Consider the following 11,610-nt stretch of genomic DNA (forward strand, 5'->3'; position numbering starts at 1 on the left):
CTGCTATGACGGTGCCGCTCTGACAAGCCTCGGTCATCTCTGCACTTGGCTTCTGACCTTCCCCTCAACAGGAAGCTGCAGAGTCCCAGGACCACAGGCACAACCACCTCTGCGTCTTTGCAGAGCACCAGCCAGTCAACTTTGCACAGCCAGGCAGCCTGGCCTAAAACAGAGCCCAAGCTCTCCTGATCAAGCACAGGAGTTCTAGCCAAGGAAGAGTAAATATAAAACCTATTATACTGAACACCTTTAATCTCAACTCTCAAGAGACAGAGGCAGGGGTGTCTCTGAATTCAAGGCCAGCCTGGTCTACAAAGTGAGTTCCAGGACAGTCAAGGCTACACAGAAAAACTCTGTTTTGAAAACTCAAAATGAGAAAATACAAAAAAAAAAATCTATTATATAAGCTGAAAACTGTCAATCCTGGCCATGATGGGTACATACCCTGCCCCCTCACTTCCTGCCTGGGATCCTAGGAGGGGCTTACTGTCCTGAGTGCCAGCCTAAGGTATGATCTAAGTCTACTCCCTGCCCACCCCCAGAAGCCACCTGTCCCAAGCCAGCAGAGGCAGCCCCTCTCTCCTCAGACCAGCCCTCCTCACCCACTACTGCCTAGCCATTCTCCCGTAGTCAGTCTCCCCTGCTGCTGTCTCACTGAGCCTGCATTGCTGGCACAGTCCTCAGGCCCCTCCCTACCTGTCAAAGCCCCTCTGACCATAAATTCTCTTTGAATTTGACCAAGGCAAATTCAAATTTTAAGGCAGCTTTAGACTTCCTTTCTGATGCTGTGCTCTTGCTCCAGGCTTAGCTTCACAGAGGAGCAGGTCTGAGCACCATTCTGGGGATTAACTACCCATCCCTGTCAACTAGAGTACAGGAAGAAACAGAGAGGTGTGTTCAAAACAAACGAACCAAGTCCCAGTGCAAGGAGTGGCTGACCCTCCAGAAGGTTCTCAGCCTTCCTCTCTGCTAGCTGCCTAGCACCTGATGCCCAGGCTAGCGTTCCATGGCAAGAGCAGTATCTGAACTCGTCCTTGCTCTACCTCACACTGGGGGCCGAATTCCAACAGCCTCAAGACACACCCTGTGGGGACTTTAGCTTTTAGCTCAGTGGCACAACACTTGCCCAGTAGCACAAAGTGCTGGTTTCCACCCACAATGCTATAAAAGCAACAAGGCTGAGCACTGGCTGGAGGGCTGGCTCAGAGGATATGAGCACCAGCTGCTCTTGCGGGGGACCCAGCACCCACACACTGGCTCACAACCATCTGTAAGTCCAGTCTCAGGTGATCCCACACACTCTTCTAGCCTGTACAAAGCACTTCACACACAGGGAGCACAAACACACATTCAGGCAAACACTCATACACACAAAATAAAAAGAGAATCTCAAAAAAGACAAAAATTTAAGCCAAGCACAGTGGTATCACACCCGTAATCCTAGCTCATAGGAGACAAGACAGGACTACAGAACAAGGGTTTACCAAAAAAAAAAAAAAAAAAAAAAAAAAAAAAACCCAAGGCGGCAGAGAAACGGCTCACTAGGGACAGGCAGTTGCAGCCAAGCCCGATAACCTGAGTCTGATCGCTGGACCCATGCGGTAATAAGGAGAGGACTGACTCCTGCAGACTGTGCTCTGATCTTGCATACATGCTATGGCATGCATGCTCATACCTATACACATACAAAGTAATACACATAACTTAAAAGAAAACAGAGGAAAAATGTGCTGCTTAATAAAGGGCCAAGCTCTCCCAGCTAGGTCTAGCAATCCTTGATGGTGCCTGGAAGGCTTGTCTGAGCTATGCAGGTATGCATGGAGTCTGAGGGACTAGTTTTGAACCAAAGTCTCACAAACAGGCTCAGCTTCCTCACATGCTGGCAAACTGCTGGCATATTCTAATGTAAAGCTGGCAATTCACCCCACCCCAAAGGCCTATGAGACCCAGCTGATTCAAAGCAGCAGACAGCTCAGTCCAAATTCTCAGACCTGTGGGCCTTCTGAAGCAAGCACACTGAAAACACTCCAGAAAAGCCTCTGATACACCCACCATGCTGACTTCTTTTAATAATCATAGGAAAAACTGCACTCTGTCAGGCTGAGGGAAAAGGCAAAACAAAAGGGCAAGTCACACTCTAAAGTGACAGTGACCACAGTAAGCAGCCCTACTAACTGGTAACTAACCTGTGCACATGTGTACATGTGCGCATGTGTGCTCTGCTGAGCCCGTGCGTGCACACGTGCATGTGTACTGCACATAGCAGGACACTTTGTTGAATAAATGTTTCTATCTGTAAAAGGCTAGCAGAAGGATGCCCATGCTTTCAAGCACACACACTCCTATAGCAAAGGAGGAGCTCTGGACTTCCAGGTCAGGGAAGGTCTCTGCTGGCCCTGCCATGGCAAACAGGGGCCCACATTCCCAGTGAACTGACAGGTAGCACTGTGTGTACTTGGCATCTGTGATAAGGGGCATGGATCACACCAGCAGCTGTTACAGCTGGACTTCATGTGCTTTCCTTCCTCAGCCCCTCAGCCTCAGCGTGGCGGGTGCTTCAACACCTTCTATGAAGGCCATCGTGTGCTTGTGTGTCACCAACACAAAAAGCCAACAGAAAGGCTCCAGGACTCCTCAGCACATGCTGTGCACCCTTGACTGCACAAGAGTGGGCTAAGAGTGGGCAGCGTGCCCGTGCCATGCCTGAGGTCAGGACTTTCTGGATCATCATGAGGTTGGCCGGAGCCTGAGTGGCTCCAGACTTCAGGACAACTGAAAAGGCGTTGGGCAGCCTTGTGCCCAGGCTGGAAGTCTCTGAAGGGCCCACGGCCACCAGCTATAGACTCACAGGAACATCGACCGCTGCGTGGGGTGCCCTGTGAGCCCTGGATGAGAACTTCAAGGACACTGAGCGTGCACATGCGCTCTAGTGTTTTGTCATGCAGATAACTGTCATGCACTCTGAGCCCCGTCAGCACCCAAACAGCAAACAGGAGGAGTAGCATAGCCCAGGACAGGTCAGAGGGAAGGGGATGAGGGAGGATGGGTGCCAGCCTGAGGAGCCTGGCGTGAACAGGGTTCATCAAGAGAGAGGACCTTGGAACCTCAGAATGGGGACATTTCTGGAAGTGTATTTTGTAAATGCAGTGGCAAAACTGAGGTTGAATGGGGTTAATAGGCAAGGGATACCCTGAGTTCTACAATTGGTGTCTCTCTAAATCCATACAAAGGCACAGTCAAGGGAAGGTGGGTAAGACAAGCAAAACAGGAAGAGACTGGGTCTCTCTGTGTAGCTCTGCCTGTCCTATAACTCTATATGTAGACCAGGCTGGCTTCAAATCCACAAAGATCCTTTTGCCTCAGCCTCCCAGGTACTGAAATTAAAGGTATGCACTACCATGACTAGTCTTTAGTTTTTTAATTACCCAAAACTATTAACATTTTGTCACAGCAGTCTCAGGACACTAATACAGGCAGGACTGTGGACCACCTGCCTCAATACCTGGCCCTAGGCTGTGTCTGATTTGCTCACAGGTAGAGAGTTGCTTAACACACTGGTTCTTGTTTTGTTTTTGTTTTTTCGAGACAGGGTTTCTCTGTGCAGCCCTGGCTGTCCTGGAACTCACTCTATAGACCAGGCTGGCCTCGAACTCAGAAATCCTCCTACCTCTGCCTCCCAAGTGCTGGGATTAAAGGCGTGTGCCACCACCGCCCGGCAACACACTGGTTCTTAACTTTTATAATGCTGCAACCCATATATGTAATATAATATAATATAATATAATATAATATAATATAAATCATACAGCTTCTCATGTGTGGTGACCCTCAACTGTAAAATTATTTTGTTGCTACTTCAAAACTGAAATTTTGCTACTGTGATAAATCATAATGTAAACATCTGTGTTTTTGGTAGTCTTAGGCCAACCCTGTGAAAGGGTCATTCAATCCCCAAAGAGATCCAAAGGTGAAGAGGCACTGGTTTAGGATAACATGGTGACCAGCACCAGCTCAGCCCTCAGCCCTCAGCCCTCAGCCCTCAGCCCTCAGCCCTCAGCCCTCAGCCCTCAGCCCTCAGCCCTCAGCACAGCACAGCACAGCACAGCACAGCACAGCACAGCACAGCACAGCACAGCACAGCACAGCACAGCTGAGCTGCCCTTTATGAGAAATGGAGAAGGGTCTCTGTCTTCAAAGTATTCTTAAAAATACCAATTGAATGAATCTGAGGCTAGCCTGATCTACACAGCGAATTCCAGGCCTGTCAAAGGTACACAGAGAAACCCTGTCTTAAAAAACAAAATAAAACAAAAACAACAAACACACACACACACAGTGAAAGGACTGTAGCCAGCTCCAGCATGCAAACATGGCTCTGGCAGGCCTTCCCATCTTCCCTGCCCCTCTGCCTTGTTAAAAAACAATTATATTACATTCCTAAAGCTACCATCAAGGTCTGTTCCCAGTACTTGGAAGGTGTAGACAGGATGATCAGGAGTTCAAGTCATCCTGGGCCACATAACAATCTCTAGAGGTCATCCTGGACTGTGTGAGATCCTGCCTCAAGCTGTCCAGTCCAAAACATCCTAACTAACTAAAGAGTAATAATAAAAAATAAAGTAGTAGCTGGGTGTAGTGGTCCACACCTGTAACTCTAGCACACTGGGGGCGAGGGGCATGCCTAAACAGGAAGATGGTGAGTTCAAAGCCAGCTTGGGCTACACAGCAGGAGAAAGCATAAATCAAATCACAGATGTATCCAACCACACCCTGACCAGCTACCCAAGCCCGGCTCAGCACTGAGCATGACAAGAGAGATGACAGAAAGCCAGCTTTGGAGACATGAAGGCAACCAGCACACTTGGGAGGAGCTTGTCACAGATAAGGGAAGTCTCTAACAAGACATCCAAAGGTCTGCCTGTTGTGCAACAGTTTCCTCTAATACTGAAATATACCATCCTACAGAGATGTTCTTTAAACAAGAAGGAAGTCCCTGAAACTGACTAGATTTACTAGGCCCTCTTCCTGACAGACGAGCAATAAAACTAACCACCAAATGTCCCCCTCAGAAGAGCAGACCCAGAGAAGACTCTGAGACCAGACCAACTGCCAAGAAAATGGAAGTAAAGCTGAACTGCAAAGCAGACCCTCAGAGACCCTGACACCAGACAGACTACGTCAGTCACTTGGAAAAGACACTCCCCAGCCTGTTGAGAGCTGTGACCTACAGGCTGTGCAGTGTGCTCCAAGTTCCCAGCTTCTGTGAGCCATCACCCATGCTAGGATGGGCTTTGGTGATGCGGCTGTCTAAGTGATTTCTGTTTCTCTAAGTAACCCCAATAAGAGTCACTGATTTACCAAGTTGGACTTGGGTGGTATTCAAACTTTGGTCTGTCTTGGACCCCCTATCTGGGTCATGTATATGTTACACCTTCCCAACAAAAATTTTGTCACACAGCACTGCCCTAGACAGCCTGCTGGTAATAGGACCCACCCTAGAGAAAAACACCACAGATTCTTCTCATCCTACCAAGGTTCCGTTCACACTAGACAGACAGGAGGCAAATACCAGCAGAGGAGAAAGCAGGGCCAATAAGAGCAAGTCCTCACACAGGTGCACCAGCGGCTGAGGTGCAATACTGATCTCCGGGACTTTCGGGGTGGCTTGCCTCGTGCAGTCTCCTGGCTCTCCCAAGTCTGTCATCAGCTTTGCCTGCTCTACAAGTAGCAAAGGGGCGCCCTAGTGTGGGATATGGGCTGCTGAAAATCACCCCACGAGTTCCAGGCCCTGCAAGACGAGCGTATCCTCAGGGCCTGAGCTCAACGCGCCTTCAGCCATCCAGAGAGGCCCTGCCTGCCTGGGGCCTGAGCGCAGCAGTCTACCCGATGATCCTTTAGCTGCTCCTGTGGCTAAATGGGCCTCCCACAACTCAGAGGGACCTAGCTTCTGCATTTGCCCCAAGACACAAGTGAAGGGATCATCTTACCACAATAGGAGGCACCTCGAGGATCTTGTCCACATTCTTCAATGACAGGGGCACATACCACAAAGTGGCCTTATTGGTCAGCTTTTTGGTACCTTAAGAGAAGAAAAAAGAAAATCCCATGAGTGACACCTCTCTTTGGCTACACTGGCAGGTACTACAACCAGCCCTGAGCAGGCCGGGGCTGAAGCACTGTTACTTCTAGCCCCCAATCTCCAAGGTCCTGTCCAGCCTCCTGGCCTGAGGATGTCATCATCAGGGAAGCATGGGACCAGATTCCCATGTGTGCAGAGGAGCTGTGTGGGCCCAGGACAGCGCACCCCCATCCCAATACTCCATCTGTGGTAGCTTTCCCCTCACAGAGGCTATTGGGAAGGCTTCAGCGTACAGGTTCTGACTGACTCAGCTCTGAGGCTAGCTTCATAGAAATCAGGTGTGGCTATGAATCTGCTGGCAGAAGAAGGACCTGCTAGATGCAGAAGGGCTGATAAGGCCAGGCCAAGCCACTAGCCGGCCTAAATCCCTACCAGCAGCTACTGCCATTGCCTCATCAAGACTTGACACCCTCAGCTCAAACTAGAATGAATTTTCCAGATGACAAAATGCTGCAAGAATTCTTACAGGTAGGCAACCTGTGGGGCACACACAACCAAGATTCATGGACTGTGGAGACTGAAGATCAGAGGAAGCCTTGAAGTATCAGAACAGGCAACACCAGCCACCGCCCAAAGCACAGAGGCCTGGGTCAGCTCCTCAGGCCCAGTGTGGGCAGGCCAGTCACCTCTCCTCCTCTTCTCCCCCTCACAGTCCCATGAGGTAACATAAAAGCTCCAACCCAGAGTTTCTTCCATGTGGGCAATGGGCTCAGACTCACTTGCAGCACTGAGTCCAGACATGGAGCAGAATGAAGCTCCCAAGGCAGGAAGGCCTTTCTGGGTTGAGGGCTCATGGCTTCCGGTGTCACAGTCCATGGGCCCATGCCCCTGCTTATCCAAAAGAAGCCAGAATCCCAGAGAGGCCAAGAGCTTTGAAGCAACTTAGTGATGTCCTAAGTACATACTCAGGGCTCTCCAAGTTCCAGTCACTTCAGAAAATGTGTGAGTCCACCTTTAAAAGGCGGTTCTGACAACATCAAAGACTCCAGGGCAGAGGACAGCAAGAGGCAGGAGCAGCAGAGGTGGGCGCTGCCACCCTAGAGAAGCAAGCTTCCACCAGCTACCTCTGAGGCACCTTCCCAGTAGAGACCTAGGGCTTCCCTAAGGTTACAACAGGCACAGCCCCAGGCTCCCAGTCAAGCCCTCCCACAGGAGGGTATTAAAAGACAGCCTGCAGGGCTCTCCTATTCCAAAGTGGCAGTCCTCACAGTCCCACTCAGACACGTGACACCCCCAGGGCAAGGCTATGGGCTCCCACGCCCAAGAACCACAGGCAGACACTATGGGAAAACATTTCCCCATGCTTTGACTGAGTGAATCTGACAACCTGCTTTTGGGAATAAAGATTTCCTGTTGGACTCAGAGCCAGCATGAAGAGCTGGTTTCCATGGAAACCCAAGTGGCCTGCTAAACCTAAATGAGCAGCACTGAGCAAGCAAAGCGAGGCAAACCACTAATTGTGTAATCTCCACCCTTCAGTGGGACTATTGCTGGGACTGGTGCATCACAATCATCTTCAGACCTCACTAGCCCCCGCTATGTCCCAGAGCAGCACACAGCGATGATGTCCGGAAGTTCAATACTCTGATGTATGAGAGATGCATGAGCAGAGGTTTAAGGGTGGTGGGCCAGCTTTGTGCTCACAGCTGACTCTGGATTGTAGCTCAGCCCAGATACAGAGTGCTCCTGAGTGAGGTCACACTAAAATCAAGTTCAGCCTTCTCACGGGCTGCAGCCCTGGGTGTGCACCTAGCTCCCCTCGCCTCGGAGTCCCAGAACTCATCCGTTCAGACAGGGCACGTGGTCAGCATGGTGTTGGTTCAGATGGCCGGAAGTTCACCTTCCAGTGGGCATATGGACCAGGAAATGGTAGGGAGAACCCTAGAGTACCACAGCCCAGTCTACAACAATGGATTCTGGGGTCAGACAACTAAGACAATGGAAAGATTCTAAGCCCTTCCTGTTCTGAGACCAGACTATCCCCATCTGTGGTACAGGAAGAAGCAGGAGGCTCTGAGGTAACGGCCAGGCCCCACTGAGAAAAGCTGCAAAGCCCTGCCTCCCCTGAACACTAAGCATGAAAAGTACCCATCCTTGTCCCGACAGTGCCAGCACTGCCTCTGCCCTTCAAGCCTGCTCCCTCCACCTCCCTGGCAGTGCTCCCTCCACCTCCCTGGCATTGCTCCCTCCACCTCCCTGTCAGTGCTCCCTCCACCTCCCTGGCAGTGCTCCCTCCACCTCCTTGGCAGTGCTCCCTCCACCTCCTTGGCAGTGCTCCCTGTGTTCGCCCTCAGGGCAGAAAGGAACTCTAGGGAATGAGTCACTTTGGAGTGAGGGCAAAAGGCTAGGCTGCTGCTTGAGGTGTTTCTTTTAAAACTTATTTTTCTTACTTAAAACAATTTATTGTTATGTGTATTAGTATTTTGCCTGCACGGATGTCTGTGCAACACATGCATTTTTGGTGTTCACAAAGGCTAGAGGAAGACATCAAATCCCCTACAACTGGAGTTAGAGGTGGTAGTGAGCCTACATGTAGGTGCTAGGATTTGAACCCAGGTTCTGTGGAAAAGCAGCCAGTGCTCTCAACTACTAAACTATCTCCGCAGCCATTTTCCCCCTTTGTAGCCCTAACAAGAAGCCACAAACTCATTCTCTAGACCAGGTTGGCCTCACACTCACAGATCCACCTGCTCCTGCCTCCTGAGAGCCAGGATCCAAGGTGCGGCCCTTACTTTTTACTTCCGTGTGTGCATGTGTGTCTATGTGCCGAAAGCTCAGCTGTTGAGAACATTTTCTGCTCTTCCAGAGGACCCAAGAATAGTCCCCAGGACCCACATCAGGCAGCTCCCAACCATCTAGAATTCTAGCTCTAGAGACTCTGGTATTTTCTTCTGGCCTCTGAGTAAGGCTTTCTTCAGACAGTATGTGGTTTGGTTAAACCCTCTAAGGGTGTTTGTCCTACAGCCTGGAACCCAAGCTCTTCCAGATAGCCAAGTCATTCTCTCATTGGCTACCCAGCTGTCCACAGATCAGTGACGAGAGATACCAGGAGGTCTATGCCCTATGGCAGGCTCACCACCTGTGGGCTGGGCTGCTCTGCTGTGAGGATACAAGATCCTCACAATTCTAAAAACTCTACAACACCTTCTTGCACTGCCCCTCTCCTGACTCACACCAGCAGTGCCCTCTGGTCCTCGGGCTCCTGGGGGCTAAGGCTTTGGTTGTTACAGATTAGGCAGAAATGTGCTTTCTTTTAATTTAATTTATTGCATGTGTATGATATATATGTCTGTATGTGTGGGACTGCATAAGGGTATCCTGGGTCATGGTGGAGCAGGCGCCTAGAACCCCGAGTTTCTCCGTGGAATTCTGCGCGAGAACCGGCAGGAGTTCGGTCCCTCCCATCATCCAGGATCCTAAAAAGCAGTCACATCTCCATAGAGTCACATAGGCCAGGCTATAGGCCTCAGGCCCTAGGGATTTACATACTAATGAAGGCCAGAGGGCAGAGCAAATTAAACATGCCTCCCCCAAATCCTCCCCCAATCCTCCCCCTTTCTCCCTCCCTATATAACTCGGGACTGCCCTGAGTTTTTGGGGGGTATGCCTAGATCCATCTATTATCCGCCATGACAATAAACCTTTTTGGAACCAAGGACTTCCTCGTGTTACTGGGGCCTGCCGCTGCCAAGGCCCTCAGGCCGCTGGAACCATAGGACCTCTTCCCTAATGTGGGACCCGCCACGCGGTGGAAGCCCCTCTGGGGCTTGCGCCACTGTGGCGGCCTTTTTAAATTTTCCCCACATGTATGTATACCATGCATACATCTGGTGCCCAGAAGAGGGCATCAGAAAGCCTGGAACTAGAGTTACAGACAAATGTGAGCCACCATGTGCATTCTAGGAATCAAACCCAGGTCCTCTGTTAAGAGTAGCCAGTGCTTTTAAGCACTGAGCCATCTATATACCCTTAGGAATCCATTCTTTTTGTTGTTTTTGTTGTTGTTGTTTTGTTTTGTTTTGTTTTTTTCGAGGCAGGGTTTCTCTGTGTAGTCCTGGCTGTCCTGGAACTCATTCTGTAGACCAGGCTGGGGGAATCCATTCTTAAGGCAGGCCCTGTACAGTTTCTGACTCAGAGGGCTCACACAGTGAAAAGATCTACTGGCTTGTTTCAAACAAGCATGAAGATCAAGGACCATGGGGTGCTCAGGGGAGATAGCCAGACCCAGCAGAGGAAGGCCCATAAGACAGACAGCACTGGCCTCTCTTCCCCTCAGGACACTCTAATGCCAAAGGGCCTGAGGAGCAAGAACAGAGGCCCCACAGTCTCCCGGTACACAGTGGCTGGGCTCACACACTCCCAGTACACAGTGGCTGGGCTCATACAGCCCACCTGAATCCATCCCTGATGAAGTCACTGGAATGTTCCAGATGGGGAGCTGTATGCTTAGGAAGACCTGAGCCCCTTAGTCAGCCCTCAGCCATCATCACCCCACGAGGTCACCACTGCAGAGGACCTGGGAAAGGAGGAAAGAAGGAAGCAGCCCAGCCGCCAAGGCACATGGGACCACAGGCAGAGTCGGGTGAAAGGGCCTGTCCTCCCAGCCAACAGCAGGTTATAAAAGAAACATAAGCACTTCATGACAAGGAGCTCCATGCTCCTGTAGCGCCAATGGGGAAGAAGAGAATGGTTTCCATGGTTACATAGCCAAGGAAAAGATTCAGATGAACCAAAGGCTCACCCAACCTGGTTTCTAGATGGGCAGGGGCAGATTTGTCCAGAAGCCTCTGCAAAGTTATACAAGCCATGGTCTAGAACAGCAGATGGATGCAGAGGCAGGAATGGCAGCTACGGACTAAGTGGTCTCAAGAAGGAGAGGGGGCAGGCTGGGAATCCTGTTCTGGCTGGAGAGGGCTCAGGTGTGCTTTGTAACCCACTGGTGCTCCATCTGCAAACTGTTAAAACACAGGTAGTGAAGACTCTGCCCCAGGGTGCATGAGGACCAAAGTGGTCATACAGAGAGGAAGCCAGCCCCGGGGCATGGCCAGCTTTCCACACTGAACAAGCTGCGTGCTACAATTGCCTTCAGCTGCCAATTTGATGCAAACCTAGAGTCACCTGGGAAGAGGAAAACCTCAACTAAAGAACTGTCACGATCAGACTGGCCTGTGACCATGTCTTGGAGACATTTCTTAACAGCTGACTGATGCAGGAGGTACCATCCCTAGGCAGTTGGCCTGGGCTGTGTAAGACAGGCAGCTGAGCACGATGAGGTAGGAGCCTGTAAACAGCGTTCCTCAGCCATCTCAGCTTCAGTGTGGCTTCCCCAGTGATGGCTGTGCTTCTAACCCAAAACAAAGCCTTTCTTCCCCAAGTTAGTTTTGGTTCATGTTTCACCACAGCAACAAAAAGTCAACCAGAGCACTGTACTGTGGTCCTTACTCAGTGCTGCTGTACTGTGGTCCTTACTC

At 50.6% G+C, this 11,610-nt stretch overlaps 1 protein-coding gene across 4 annotated transcripts in view; it reads right to left on the reverse strand.

Annotated features, from left to right (window-relative positions):
- Acot7 (acyl-CoA thioesterase 7) overlaps nucleotides 1–11,610 on the reverse strand; it is an 87,046-nt gene that overhangs the window by 40,240 nt on the left and 35,196 nt on the right. For all 4 annotated transcript variants that reach the window (XM_028757790.1, XM_028757789.1, XM_028757792.1 and 1 more), the window contains exon 4: nucleotides 5,988–6,079. In XM_028757790.1, the coding sequence (XP_028613623.1) occupies nucleotides 5,988–6,079 (92 nt within the window). The remainder of the gene's footprint in view (nucleotides 1–5,987; nucleotides 6,080–11,610) is intronic.

The sequence above is a fragment of the Grammomys surdaster genome, unplaced genomic scaffold (assembly GCF_004785775.1).
Source record: "Grammomys surdaster isolate TR1022 unplaced genomic scaffold, NIH_TR_1.0 126185, whole genome shotgun sequence".
Classification (NCBI taxonomy): domain Eukaryota; kingdom Metazoa; phylum Chordata; class Mammalia; order Rodentia; family Muridae; genus Grammomys; species Grammomys surdaster.